At 37.2% G+C, this 16,129-nt stretch overlaps 1 protein-coding gene across 2 annotated transcripts; it reads left to right on the forward strand.

Moving 5' to 3' along the window:
- Positions 1-452: 452 nt before the first annotated feature.
- On the forward strand, positions 453-15,684 carry LOC106172179 (chloride channel protein 1). 2 transcript variants are annotated; one of them, XR_015331001.1, is made up of 8 exons: positions 453-658; positions 1,345-1,478; positions 2,017-2,345; positions 2,662-2,863; positions 4,259-4,353; positions 13,631-13,735; positions 14,069-14,264; positions 14,523-15,684. XR_015331001.1 is itself a non-coding variant. In XM_086995040.1 (8 exons), exons 1-8 carry the CDS (start codon positions 468-470, stop codon positions 14,640-14,642), a joined length of 1,263 nt encoding a protein of 420 aa, XP_086851166.1. In that variant the 5' UTR covers positions 453-467; the 3' UTR covers positions 14,643-15,684. The 2 variants fall into 2 exon arrangements, 1 of the variants encoding a protein (XP_086851166.1); XM_086995040.1 differs by having other exon boundaries at positions 14,069-14,155.
- Positions 15,685-16,129: the final 445 nt, after the last annotated feature.

The following is a 16,129-nucleotide window of genomic DNA, read 5'->3' on the forward strand; positions in this document are numbered from 1 at the left end:
TTTGATAAATGTGATAGTGGTTGAGATAACGGGACAGATATCCCACATTCTACCTGCTGTGGTAAGACAACTGATTGTTTGATAAATGTAATAGTGTTTGAGCTAACGGGACAGATATCCCACATTCTACCTGCTGTGGTAAGACAACTGATTGTTTGATAAATGTGATAGCGTTTGAGCTGACAGGACAGATATCCCACATTCTACCTGCTGTGGTAAGACAACTGATTGTTCGATAAATGTAATAGTGGTTGAGCTAACGGGACAGATATCCCACATTCTACCTGCTGTGGTAAGACAACTGATTGTTTGATAAATGTGATAGTATTTGAGATAACGGGACAGATATCCCACATTCTACCTGCTGTGGTAAGACAACTGATTGTTTGATAAATGTGATAGCGTTTGAGCTAACGGGACAGATATCCCACATTCTACTGGCTGACAAGATTGTTGGTCTTTGAAAAATGTTAATATATTTAATCAATTTTATAAAACCAACACTTATTTTACATTTTCTATATATCATTTGTATACTCCAGATAGCAGTGTTGATAGCCAATGCAGTCGCCCACAGCCTTCAGCCGTCCATTTATGACAGCATCATCCAGATCAAAAGGCTGCCTTACCTGCCCGATATAATCCCCACCAAGTCCAGGTAATATGTGATATCATCCCCACCAAGTCCAGGTAATATGTGATATCATCCCCACCAAGTCCAGGTAATATGTGATATCATCCCCACCAAGTCAAGGTAATATGTGATATCACCCCTACCAAGTCAAGGTAATATGTGATATCATCCCCACCAAGTCCAGGTAATATGTGATATAATCCCCTCCAAGTCCAGGTAATATGTGATATAATCCCCTCCAAGTCCAGGTAATATGTGATATAATCCCCACCAAGTCCAGGTAATATGTGATATAATCCCCACCAAGTCCAGGTAATATGTGATATAATCCCCACCAAGTCCAGGTAATATGTGATATAATCCCCTCCAAGTCCAGGTAATATGTGATATCATCCCCACCAAGTCCAGGTAATAAGTGATATAATCCCCACCAAGTCCAGGTAATATGTGATATAATCCCCTCCAAGTCCAGGTAATATGTGATATCATCCCCACCAAGTCCAGGTAATAACTGATATAATCCCCACCAAGTCCAGGTAATACTTTCAGTACAAAACATTTTTCTGTACGTGAAATATTCCATGTCAAATGTGTTATCATATCCTTCTTGCAGCCCATATTATGTACTTGAGAAGGACTTCATGCGATATATATATATATATATATATATATATATATATATATATATATAATGTCTGGTGTCTTTGCAGCACTTACAATGTGTTTGTGGAGGACTTCATGATCCGTGACATCAGGTTTATCAGCTATATCGCCACATACCAGGATGTGAAGAATCTGTTGGAGACATCCAAGTTAAGAACATTCCCATTGGTGGATGCCCCAGGTAGGGTAAACACACACATGTGTAATGGCACTGGAGAAAGTTTGATTTTCTTCCTACAAATCAAACAGAGGCATGTCTGAAATCCCAATCAGGATGTGTTTTTATCCAGGGATGGAACCATGGTTCGTGGAAGCAGTGTTGAACCAGTCAGATTTTTAAAAATCAAAATATATGTGTGAAAACTCCTCCTCTAACCCTTATTTTGTCCTGTCTGTTATACCTTGAACATAGCACTGGCATATCAGGATCTCTGTGAGATTCCAAGACATGGGATTTATTAACTGAACATTGTACACTGTTATGTAGTCTTCTTACTTAGTGTTATATTCTAGTATGTCAGTTTTACATGATATTATCAGGTTTGAAAGCACCTTTCCTCTGATATTCCGATAAACTTTTTCACCAAACAGTTTATAACAGTTATATATGAGACATTTATTTTTAGTATTTAGACCACTAACATATTGTTATATGTATACAGTATAATGCTATGACATTCAGAAGACAATCATATCCATTATGTTGTGTATATTTCCAGAGTCCATGATTCTCCTTGGGTCTGTACAGAGACTGGAGCTGGAACTGTTACTGGAGGCTCAGCTTGGACGACAGCGCCGCCTGGCAGCAGTGGAAGAAGCATTACATAAACGGCAACAGGAAGAGGAGGAGAGGAAGAGAGCCAAGGAACAACTGGAGAAGAGGGCGTCCCAAGGCGATACCGAGGGGACGCGACCAATGGCAGCTTGCAGTGGAGATATGTTGAACGCTGTGAAGGTCCACCGCCAGCCATCGGCCAGGTTTACAGTGACCCCTGCAGCCAGCAAGGTGGACAGTGGCGGACATGTCCAGTTGAAGCTGGACTCCACGGTAAACAGTGTGTGTGTGTTTGTGGATTTGAATGATAATCATAGGGACCATTCCACAGATGTTTGGAGCAATCTATCTCCCAGGGGAGCCTCACTTAATTACTATCGACTTAACTGGCTTAAATGTCTTTCAGGCCTAGTAAAGCTGTTAGGGTGTAATTATCTTTACCCCCTAGCTTATTTGGTGGGCTTGACAGACATTTAAGCCAGTTATTTCATAGCAATTTATTGAGACTTCCCTGGGAGTTAGACCGAACCAGATGGTGTGATAATATATGTGAAATGATATTACTACATTATCTCTGCCATCATTCCAGCCACCAGAACAAACAGCTAATGGAGACACGCTGAAACCGCACAAGTACACCAAGGCACCACAGAGAGGGATATTAAAGAAGAGTCCCCGTCCCAGCCCCTGGGCTAGTCCCAGGGCCAGTCCTAAAGGAAGTCCTCAGTCTTCACCTCGCTCTAGTCCACCAGGGTCTGCCAAGACAAGCCCCACACCCAGCCCACAGTTAGGTTAGCCAGCTCTGGGCTACTACACTGGTCTGAAAGTTAACTTTTGATGTATTAAGAATATGGCTAAGTTAAAGGACTGTCTAGAAAATATTCCAGTTTTTATTAAAATCACACTGCAATTTCTCAAAAAAAAAAAAAAAAGAAGGGTATAGTGTATATAATTTGGTATAAAAAAAACGAATGATCATGAATAATTATTCAAAATTACTGAATTAGAGTAATGTGATTATTAAGTAATCTTTACATTAGGCCACACTTTTTTATTTTTATGGATGACATCCTCTGGGTACCCCAAAATCGGTGCGAGAGGGCGAAAAAAAAAAAAAAAACGGTCCAAAAGAAAAAGAAAAAAAAATACTGCTTAAGTAGAGGAATGCTGTCAGTGCACAGCTGGAAACACAAATTTTACCACAGAAACACGTATCAAACTAATAATATGTCTTTATCCATGCTCTCAAAATATTAAAGCATTGTGAATACTTCGTAGAAATGTAAAAAAAAAAAGTCATGAATAGATATACTTCTTATCACAAAATCTATTAAGGTTATTTCATGCATTTTGTTGGTATAGCAATCAATAAAACAAACATCAAACAAACAGTGTGTCTTTATTTGTATTCTCAGAATATTAAAGCATTTTGAACACTTCACAGAAAAGTTTCACAGATATGCTTAATAGGCCTACTACCAAATCTATTAAAGGTCATTTCGGACGATGCCATTTTGTCTACTTCGACTCACACGGCCAAACTGTCAGGTGGCCCGTCCGACCTTCAGCCCACCAAATACCTCGACGCCCTTGTCGACCCTTTTTTCGCTACAGAAAACCTGGTAGCCTATGTGCTGCTTTGTACAGAATGTCACTGAAATTTTTCGGGCTATAATCGCTGGCGGCTGACAGCCTTTCGCACAATTGTAAAAAGGTGATATCTCCATGCCAAATATCAATGGCATACCAATCCAAAACGACGGCACCCGTTCTCTTTATGACTTTAATTGTCGTGTAATTTGAAAGTAATCCTAGAGATGAACTTAACGGCAAAGCGGTCACATTTCCACGTGGCGATAATACGCATGCGCAGAAAACTCATTTCCGACGTTTGCGACAACCGACTTCGTTGGGGGCTGGGGGGGGGATTTTTTTTTTTTTCGGAGAACGGGCGAAAATCGGTGCGCGCGCAGGATGTCATCCATAAAAATAAAAAAGTGTGGCCTTAGCTTGATGCAAGATGAGGTTAAAAATTGCTTACATTTAAAAAGATAATTTTAACCCTCTATAACAGGTACCTATATAGTATATACACCCTTAGGTTTATTTACCATCACACTATTGTTTTCCATGTACCTTTCTCTGTTTATTTTGATAATGAAGTTTGATTAATTTTGATTTTACAGAAAAGAAATTCAGCATTGGGCTGGCAAAGATTTTCAAATCTCGAAGTAAAGAAAGTATCGCGGACAGTACAACTTCCGAAGATGATGAAGCTCAGGTAACTATGGCAACAAACTGATAAACAGCATGGAATATTTTAGTTTAAAAGTCAATATTTACAGGGTTCTGTATTCTACTTATGAAGGATTAGCAGTGTGAGGACTCAAGTATATCTAATTATATTATATATAGCATCGTGAATATCATAAGAGACATACATATATATATATATATATATATATATATATATATATATAGCATCATGAGGGTAGTGGCTAAGTTTACATTTATCTATTCATCTGTGTTTAATGTTATTATTTTTTATTTATTTATATCTTTTGCATGTGCTGTAAGTCTCTGCATACATGAAGTACCAGTTTGAAGTGAATAGTTAATAATTGAAGATGTATAATATATATTGTAATAGAGTGACCATGATGTAAGGTTTCAGAGTGTGATACTGATATTTGGGTCATCCAGACACCATTAACAACATACCTGTATCTACCCAGGTTTGTCAACTGTTTGCCCTCTGAGTCAGTACAACAGTTAATGTGTGGTATTACACCATTAAAACTACCTGAAGGTCAACATACCTGTATCTACCCAGGTTTGTCAACTGTTTGCCCTCTGAGTCAGTACAACAGTTAATGTGTGGTATTACACCATTAAAACTACCTGAAGGTCAACATACCTGTATCTACCCAGGCTTGTCAACTGTTTGCCCTCTGAGTCAGTACAACAGTTAGTGTGTGGTATTACACCATTAAAACTACCTGAAGGTCAACATACCTGTATCTACCCAGGCTTGTCAACTGTTTGCCCTCTGAGTCAGTACAACAGTTAGTGTGGTATTACACCATTAAAACTACCTGAAGGTCAACATACCAGTATCTACCCAGGCTTGTCAACTGTTTGCCCTCTGAGTCAGTACAACAGTTAGTGTGTGGTATTACACCATTAAAACTACCTGAAGGTCAACATACCTGTATCTACCCAGGCTTGTCAACTGTTTGTTCTCTGAGCCAGTACAACACTTAGTGTGTGGTATTAAGCCTGGGCTAACAGCCAGCTGCCGTATGCACTGCACACTTGGTGTTATATACAGCATATAGTTTCATTCTCATGGTCTATCTGATTGGGTGAAATGTTGATATCAACTGTAAGTGAAATGGTCTGGGTATTATTTGAATGTCTGCTTTTATATTATATTTCACTATTGACAGGATTCCTCCCTATATGAGTTGGACCCCGAGTCTGACAGGTTCTTACACAGGCATGGCAAACATGCCCATGTAAAGCTGGTAAGAAGATGGCTGCTGCTTAACAAACCACTTTTTATTTGATCATGTGACTTGTTATCTAGTCATGTGACCACAGCTTTTGACCACATGTTTTGCCATTGTTTCACAACTTTTGACTGCAGTGTGTAGGTAATTTAATTTTTGTAGCAGATTGCTGTGAGTGTGTTTTATCATAACCCATTTTATGTTTGTAGTTTCAAGCAAGACTGTTGCCATTGTGTGGCTTAGTTTTAGTTTTCTTATATGGTAAAATTTTCAGAGCTCCCCTTGTGTCTGTAAGTATAGCTTGATGATTGCAGTTGTCAAAGTGTGAAGATTTTTACTTATTGTACCACCAGCGTTAGCCGGACGGCTACCGTTACCGCTTCTCCTCCTAGACGGTAAGGGCCCCCGTACCTATCTCTTGGATTTAGGTCACCTATAATCTCAACTCGTTCCACGTAAAATTTGGGCTTTGTCGGTTTTGGGGTCTAGGTGTGGCACTCATTGCAATGCACCCTTGTCCAAAAATGGCAAAATTAAATGCTAATTATCTACCCTACGGAAGGAATTATGGGAAAAATTTCTACAGACAGCTTTCCAAAAGTCATATGTGTAGATTTCAAATATGCCCTTGGATTTGACCTTTGACCTTTATTTCAAGGTCAAACGGGCCAAAATTTTCAAAAAAATGATTTTTTTTACGAAAAAAAAATTATTTGCCCTGTTATTCAGACACCACACAGACTTAACCAATAATATTATTGGAAAGTGTTACCCTTCAGGTCATCTTTCATCTCCGTGAATTAGGGGGTCAATCGGTGCATTTTCACGGGAGTAGCGGCCATAAGATACCGAAACTGAAAACTGTCTCTAATTCGGGAACCGTTAATGCTAGAGACCCATTCTTTTTTGCATTTTGTAGAGCATGTAAAGCCCAACAGTGGAAGTGGTCTCGGTTTTTTTGTATTCCATACAGTTTTCGAGTTACACTGTATCAAAAAGTACATATTGGTGGTGAAAGCAAAATGTGCAGTACGGTAATGGATAATAAATTTTGAACTCCGGAAAAATAAAACATAAGGCTTGGCAAAGCAGACAACTTGTGGTCAAAAATGACATTATTTCATCAAATTTGAACATCTGGAACTTCAGAGCACCTCCCATTTCAAGAATTTTGACCAAAATGACCTTTTCTTTATTTTAATTAATTTTTTCTGTAGGAAATTTATGGCACATTATGGTAACTCCAAAATTATAACATTTAGCCCCTTATATCTCCAAAACTGGCAGAGATAGGTCCATAGTTACTATTGAAGTTGAATAGGAAGTCATATACTGGCAATCTAAATGTGACCTTGAAATTGACCTTTGACCTACTTTTCACCATGAACTGAACTTTGCAAATTTTGCTTCCCTTTTATCTCCAAAACTGGCAGAGATAGGTCCATAGTTACTATTGAAGTTGAATAGGAAGTCATATACTGGCAATCTAAATGTGACCTTAAAATTGACCTTTGACCTACTTTTCACCATGAACTGAACTTTGCAAATTTTGCTTCCCTTTTATCTCCAAAACTGGCAGAGATAGGTCCATAGTTACTATTGAAGTTGAATAGGAAGGCATATACTGGCAATCTAAATGTGACCTTGAAATTGACCTCTGACCTACTTTTCACCATGAACTGAACTTTGCAAATTTTGCTTCCCTTTTATCTCCAAAACTGGCAGAGATAGGTCCATAGTTACTATTGAAGTTGAATAGGAAGTCATATACTGGCAATCTAAATGTGACCTTAAGATTGACCTTTGACCTACTTTTCACCATGAACTGAACTTTGCAAATTTTGCTTCCCCTTTATCTCCAAAACTGGCAGAGATAGGTCCATAGTTACTATTGAAGTTGAATAGGAAGTCATATACTGGCAATCTAAATGTGACCTTAAAATTGACCTTTGACCTACTTTTCACCATGAACTGAACTTTGCAAATTTTGCTTCCCTTTTATCTCCAAAACTGGCAGAGATAGGTCCATAGTTACTATTGAGCTTGAATATGAAGTCATATACTGGCAATCTAAATGTGACCTTGAAATTGACCTTTGACCTACTTTTCACCATGAACTGAACTTTGCAAATTTTGGTTCCCTTTTATCTCCAAAACTGGCAGAGATAGGTCCATAGTTACTATTGAAGTTGAATAAGAAGTCATATACTGGCAATTTACTGTGACCTTGAAATTGACATTTGACCTACCTTTCGATGAACTTAACTTTGATTGTACCATTTTTAGTCATATATGTTTTTTGCATATTTTGAAAATTCTTGTTGATTGCATTTTTACAGCTTGTCAAGCACAAGACTGGTGGCTGTGTCCCTTATTTTGTGTATGTGGGGGTTTATACGAATGCGCTTGCTCCAGCTGGTGGTACAATATTCGGAGGCGGTATCGCCTCTCTGATCCTCTAGTTTTCTGTTTGGATTTTGCTAAGAATAATATTGGAATGCTGTTATTATGCTGTGATCATTTTTGAAGATGAGACAGAAAGGCATGACTACAGGTAATGTTATAATAGATAGACTTAGGAAACTATGGAGAAATACACCTTTACTGCTGATTGAAAAGAACAGAACCCAATTGTCAAAATGTAATGCAAAGTACATTCTGATCATTTTGTAGGGGTGTTCTAACAAAAATACAGTAGCATCTGCACCAAAAGCTGCTTCTGTTTTGATATTTTTTTCTGCTCGCAGTGAAAACCAATATTTTTTGTCTACAAAATCATTTTCATTTGGATTGAAACATATATTCTTGAGACTCTGACTGCTTGGATTGATATACAGTTTTATTTTAAAAAAATTGTATTATTATTTTCTTTCTTGTAATCAATTAATGGTCTTCACATCCAAAAGAACTTCAGAGCAACCCCAGATGAGACACTATAAAAACCTGGACTGGTTTTCTGACTGTTCATGTAGTTCAAACTCCATAAATATGTCTGGCATTTTAATAAACGACACATGCAGATATCAAAGAATCATCAAAAGTTGGAGCACATTTACTCTCCCTAAAGGTTGCCGCCTTAGTGCGGAGTATCAATTTGTGAAATTGTCCTCACTTGTTGTTAACTGGCTGTGGTAATTGAGTTGTGTTATCTTGTAAACTGTTGTGAGGGGAATAATGCAATGGCTGCTGCCCAGAAACCTATTAAATATATAGATAAACACTGATTTATAACATTCTCAACAGATTATATTGTGCAAACAATTCTGTTGGGAAGTATAAAATGGCATATGAACAAAAACCAGTTGAAAATGAAGATGAACTTGCACTGATGTTGACAGAGGTCAGCTGCTTTCTGCTTTCTCTATGCACCAGCTTATAATATTACAAGTTTTACATATTTGGGGAAGTTCCTTAACTTACTGCCACTCTCCCCCCTCCCTGCACAATGGTTATGTTCATCTGAAATCTACTAATAAGACTATAACTACTAACTACTAACTATACTTTCCTGTGTACAGCATAAATACCTTGCATGCTTAGGCCTGGTGGCCTAGTATCTTATGATTTATGGTGGTTCATCCATTGTCATGCTTTAATAATGTGTCTTTATGTTTACTAACATCTTTATTATTTGATTTCAGTTGTCAAGAAACACCCTTCCTCCTTACATTCCCTTTAAATTCTTAAGTACAGGGATGGGAACATCCTCTTTTCTTGCATGCTCTTCAAATTTTGAATTACAGGGATGGAAATTTCCCAAGTTTTATGCAGAGAAGACATGTTATAAGAATAGATGTCAGTGTAGATAACTAGAGACAGGTTCCTTCCTGTCCTTACATTGTTCCCATCCCTGTACATGATATGTAGCAGTAAAAACACCATTAAACTAGCACTTTGATGTGCAGCATATTTAAGACACCATTCCCAGAGCCTATCACACTAACTTTGGATCGGTCCAGGGGGATTCCCACTAAATTGCTATTAAATTAAGCAGCTTAGATGTCTCGCACACCCACTGATGCTGTTAGGGGGTAATAAACTCATTCAGCAGCTTTAGCAGGTGTGCCAGACATCTAAGCTGCTTAAACTGAAAGCAATTTAGGGAGAAACCCCTTGGAGATAGTTCGATCTTCTAAGATCAATCTAGGCATGGTAACCCAGTCAACCTTATCAGTCAACTCTGTTATGTGCATGTGCAGCATATTTAATACCCTATCAGTCAACAATGTACCTTGTACCTTGATAGCATGTGCATGATATCCATACCCTTATATTTGCAGATCACATTATTGTCAAATACACAATTTTCCAAATATTTATTTTAAAGCAAGGCTTCAAGTGATGGATTGTCATATGCACATACATGTATTTATTGTTGATGTTTAAGGATGCCCAGTATGTAGAACATTATTAACAGTGGATTTCTATTAATATTGGGATGAAAGTTACATTGCACTTGCTGTTTCTTAGATAGTTTAATTTGCAGTCAACAATTTTAGGTATTACACTCTCATAGATGTAATCAACATTGATACAACTTATCTGTTCGCCAGAATTTTTTTTTCTCAAGAAGTTAGGTTTCTTGGCTACTGAAATGAGAGTGTAAACCTAGTATTTGTTGTCATGGTAATTCTTTCTGTTGCATGTTTTTCTTCATTTTCCTTTCCCTGCATTTTCTCCACTAGAGGTCTCTTCTAGACGATTTCCCCAAGCAATATACTGACTCTGTGCGAAGTGGCAAAAGTGTTCAATTTAATGTCTTGGACTTACAAGAGGTAAGTTTAATGTCATAGGTTTACTAGAGAAAATGTTAAAGTGATGAACGTGCAGGTGAGTCCTGAACCATGCTTTCATAAACAAAATAAACAGAGGCTGGCAGATCTGCTGCACTGTGGAAATTATACTTTTGAAATACTGCCACTACCCATGTCAGTAATTATCAGTGATGTTTTTAAAAGTAATAAATATTGTTATGTGTCAGTTACTGCATCCCAGAGCTAATAATATGATATCATGGAGGATAAAGGGGTCCAGTCAGGGTCAGGGGGAGATCAGAGGTGAAGTGAAGGTCAGGGCAAGGTCAGAGGTGAAGTAAAGGTCAGGGAGAGGTCAGAGGTAAAGGTCAAGAAATTGTCATTTGTCCATCACAAGATCAGTCTTGGGTCAAGAGACCCAGAAATGTGCCAAAAGAAGTTATATTGAAATACAGTCATTTGACAATTGGGATGTAGCACAGTTGTTTCTTTATGTATAATATTATTTATTAATTATGATTTTATCGATATGAATATTATTTCTTTAATTTTTTGGAATTTTATAGGCTTACCAAATATTTCATAGTCGAAGGCTAATTTTAAGGTTGCTTTTTAGAAGTGACTTAGTAGACATGCTTTTCTTGCTAGTTTATACATGTATATATTTTAGATGTCTAGCTTTCCTATGGAATATTGTATCACTTGTGGTGATACTCTAGTAGTATTTACTATTATACCCCAGACACTGGTTTAGGGGTGTATGGACTACAGGTTGGCTGTCTGTTAAGTTTGTTCATTAAAATTGCTTGACTTGGTGAAAACATCACATAACAGGTCAGCAGATTGTATTACTGAAATTTTCAGACTTTTTTAAGATGAAGAAAAGGTAAATGATGTTAGTGAATTTTATGGATATTTCTTTGTATTACGGTAAGTTGATTTCGGAAATGCATCTAGTAAGGTGTGATGTGTGGTATATTTGATATGTTTATCATGTGTGTGTTGTGTTTAGAATTTATTTTGTCATGATTGTAGAACTTGCAGTGATGAGAGCCTTAGTGTCTTCACTAGAACAGCTTGCAGTGAACTGACACATGGTTACATACTATATTGACTTTAGAGAGTATCTAGAACCAGTTTCAGAAAATGACTTAAAAGTTTGCTTTTCTTTAGTCTATATGGCATTCAACAGAAATTCTGAATTAAAGACGAGACTTTTAACTTAGCTGAAATCACCCTACCTGGTTAACAATAGAATGTTATTTTAAAACCCGATATTTTATTTGAAAGGTATAGGTGATGAGATCAATAACCTTTATAAAGATGTTGCGTAGTTTATTTGTATTAAAATAGCACATTTCTATACTTCAAAAATAACTGATTTCAAAAAGTTATCATTCTGTCATTGGATTATTTCTCTTCATTTGCAAGCCTCCACAGAGAGTGATAGATTTGAGTGAAGAAGAGGTAAAGTACCAGTAGCATGATGTGTGCTGTGTTCATTTATAAACTGACATCAGAGAAGACTTACATCCGCTGTGTTATGTTAGAACAATTAAGTAGTTTTTCTTCAATCAACAGCTAATATTTGGCAGTGAATATTGCCTCATTCCATGATGTAGATACTCTTGAGAGACAGTGAAATATTGGAGGTAATTATTAGCTGCCAGTATTCACTGGTCATTGAAGAAAAATGTCTTTATTCTTAAACTGACATATTGTTAATGTTGTTTAGTTCAGTCATACCCAGCCAAAGAATTTTAAACCAAGTTCAGAAGAAGGCAGATGAAGGCGGTTGTTTTGACAGAAGCTTCAAAACCAGAAAGAAAGTGACCAAGTGTATAATAGGCCAATTTATCTGCTGCTTCTTTAAAAATATATGTTACATTTTGTTTACTTATTGATGTCAGGGGCAGATAATAAGGGTTGAAATGTCAAATAATTGACATAAAGTGTGACCTATACCATCCCATCCCCAGGTACTCATAGTAGTTAAGATGTGAATTATGGTTTTATCCTAGATATTCAATATTAGTACTTGAACCTAACTCACACTGCTTCATTTTGACAGCCTTAAGTCATGCCAAAAACTATAAGTATAATAGTATAAATATTTCACAACTGTCACTATGAATGAAAATCATAATATTTAATCAATAACAAAAATAAAAAAATAAGTCTTGAGATTCAATTTTTTAAAAAACTTACATAAAAGTGTATCACATTCTATTGAATTACAACTTTATAGGCTAAGAATTGGTTAAATTCCTTCTTGGATCACTATAAGGCTTTTGCAGTTAAGATGGAAGGCTTTATTATATGAAGCAGGGTCTGGCTCTGTAGATATTAATGACAACCTGTTTTATTGCTCTCTGTAGATGTAAAATGACACAGTTGGTATTACACTGGGTCTGGGTCTGTAAATTCCATTGTTGGTCAGTTTTATTTCTTCCAGTAGTTATAAAATAGCACAGCTCTCAGTGGCAGATATTAAGAGGGGTGTCAGGGGGGTCCTGACCCCTCCCCTCCCCTTTGATTACTGAGAAAAAAATCACACCTATAATTCCTCTTGAAATTAGAATTTTGTGTAGCTTAATCATAGTTTTAAACTATACCAGATGTCACCATTCACCAAATAAAATACCAAAATATCAGCGGGCCCCGAACCCCACTTCAGCAGGGGAAGGGGAGACTTCGATTCCATGGACCACCCCCTTCAAATAATTCTGGCTCCGCCCTTGGCTCTTATTGCACAGTAATGCACTGCTTGTAGTGCTCTAGATATGGTTAGTCTCTTCCTCCATGTAGTGTTGCCATTTTGTATAGCCTGATTAAAGCTCATCTTATATGACAATGGCAATGAACAGTTTCCTAAATTTGAATGATTCTTGATAAGTTTAGTCTTGTTCTGCTTACTGCTAACATTAGATTGGATTGCTGTCTTAATTTTGGAGAGCACTGTAGATGGTCATGATAGTGTCATTGTTTTGACATGGTGTGACATTTGTTTGACAGTGTTGTGACAATGTATTGATGATAGTGTGATGTTGTTTGGGTGTAGTGAGACATCTTTACAAGGTTTTTTTTTTTAACATAGTGTGACATTGTTTTGACAGTGGTGTGGTATATTTGGACATAGTGTGACATTGTTTTGATGTTAGTGTGATGTTGTTTGGATGTTTTGACATTTTTACAGTTTTTTTTCTCGGACATGGTGTGACATTTTTTGACAGTGGTGAAATATTTTTGACAGTAGTGTGACATTGTTTTGACACTGATGTTTATTCTGTAGCAAAGACAGTGGGAGGAAGAGCAGTTGAAATGTCAGGTGAAGTTTGAAGAGGCTCAGATAGACCCCGCCCCCTTCCAGCTAGTGGAGAGGACTTCCTTACAGAAAGTAAGATGAAAAAAAACAGAACATTTAGAAAATGCATGGCTGGTTTTCAAGAATGTTCATTTTATCCGCATCTCTGTCTTTTACATAAATAAAACTTTCCAAAATTCAATAATGACTGGGGAATTGAAAAAAGAGAGGATCATTTAATCAAAATAAAATTTAGCATCAATGCAGAGGAATCTGTCGAAGTGTTTCAGCTTATTCTTGGAAGAAATGGATCCATCATAATGGCATGGGAGAACTGAATTGTACATGTATTCTTTACAGTACCTAAGTAGTTAAGACTTCACTGTTTCACTTCTTTCTCACTATGTGGTTGTGGCTATGTTTCAGGTTCACTCTCTGTTCTCACTGCTAGGCCTGAACCATGCCTATGTCACCAATACAGGGAGATTGGTAGGAGTGGTTGCACTTAAAGAGGTAAACACACATCAACATGTTACTATCATAACTATATAACACTGTAAACTTGAACCATGCCTATGTCACCAATACAGGGAGGTTGGTAGGAGTGGTTGCACTTAAAGAGGTAAACACACATCAACATGTTACTATCATAACTATTTAACACTGTAAACATCAGAATTGCTGCTATTTGGCACTAGAAAAGTAAATGCTTAATGTGTTTAAAAGTTGTTACAGTATTACTCAGCCTTTGTTAAATCTTGTGTGACCCAAGTCTTGTGTAAGGTGTTACACTCTCAAAGTATAGGTCAGAGAATGATGGAACAAGTTTAACAAATCACAGCATGGGGTAATGCAATCAGCCTGCATTTTGTGCTTGCAGGTGAGGAGGGCCATTGAGGGCCAGGTAGAAGAAGACCATGAACTGATGCGGACACACAAGCATGGCAATACTGTGGAACTGGAGATGGAAGTGCGGGAACGGTCGGATAGTGAGGCTTGAACTACATCAACTCATCAGATAGTGAGGCGTAAATAATAATTGCTCATGGTCAGTTTGGAACAGAAAGGAAAGTAAAGCACATGGAAACTGAAATATTTTATCAGGACATGAAATATGCCAGAAGACAGTGAAGAGAACATTACTAGGAGCTGTGTACCAGTAGAGAGAGAGGAGAGTAGGAACTCTTAACATTGGTGCTGTGGTCAGAATACTTGGTGTTTACCATGTACCCCCCTCTCACTGCTGACATACTGCATTTAGAGAGTTATCAAAATAAAGAACAAAGAGATATGGCATGTCATGATAGTCCATGACTTGACAGTCAGTGTCATGGTAACCATTGCCATGACAATATGCCATGACAGTCCATGACCTGACATTCAGTACCATGGTAACCATTGCCGTGACAATATGGCATGACAGTCCATGGCCAGACATTCAGTATCATGGTAACCGTTGCCATGACAACATGGCATGACAGTCCATGACCTGACATTCAGTACCATGGTAACTGTTGCCATGACAACATGCCATGACAGACCATGTCGTCATATACAGTGACATGGTAACCATTGTTTCAGTTCATAATAATGCCAATATCATTTTATCCATGTTAAATTTATTTGGGTGCTTAAGTAAATAAATACATTGTAACTACTGGTGTATGGGGGTGGGGGGGTTCATGCCAAGGCAGTCCTTTTGTACCCAGAGTTTAAGAGTTTACTGTAGACTGACCTGTGTAATCATCATGTCTTCCAGAAAGGGAGGGGAGACATGATGATAATACAGCTTACTGGCAGTTTACTGTAGACTGACCTGTGTAATCATAATGTCTTCCAGAAAGGGAGGGGAGACATGATGATAATACAGCTTACTGGTAGTCTACTGGAAACTCCAAAACTCTGGATGCCATTTTAGTCATATATTTGTATATATATATTAACATTACCATATTTTTTATATCTCTTTTTGTACAGACTGCATTATGATTTAAATTAGCTTTTTGAATGGTCAAATGATCCCTTGTTTTCCTTGTTCTGTTTATTTCAGTCATTGGCATATTATCATTATTCATAAATTTCAATTATCACAAAACAGATACAACTGTAACAGTGAATTTCCCTCTGGGGTTTAACTGTTGTTTATATTTAACAAAAAGAAACAACACTATGCTGTCAAGTGCAAGGAGCCAAGTTGTTTTAAAATAGGTTGTTCTATTAAAATAGACAGAACTGTTTTTATACGCTGTGGTGTACAGTGTTTGTCCACATAAATAGAATTAAAATAGGTTGTTCTATTAAAATAGACAGAACTATTCTTATACACTGTGGTGCACAGTGTTTGTCCACATAAATAGAATTAAAATAGGTTGGTCTATTAAAATAGACAGAACTGTTTTTATACGCTGTGGTGTACAGTGTTTGTCCACATAAATAGAATTCCTCTCTCTTCTTTAGAATGTCAATTTAATACTTTTGATTTACTGA

This window comes from Lingula anatina, chromosome 9 (genome assembly GCF_051362555.1).
Source record: "Lingula anatina isolate TDL-2025a chromosome 9, LinAna3.0, whole genome shotgun sequence".
In the NCBI taxonomy this organism is placed as follows: Eukaryota; Metazoa; Brachiopoda; class Lingulata; order Lingulida; family Lingulidae; genus Lingula; species Lingula anatina.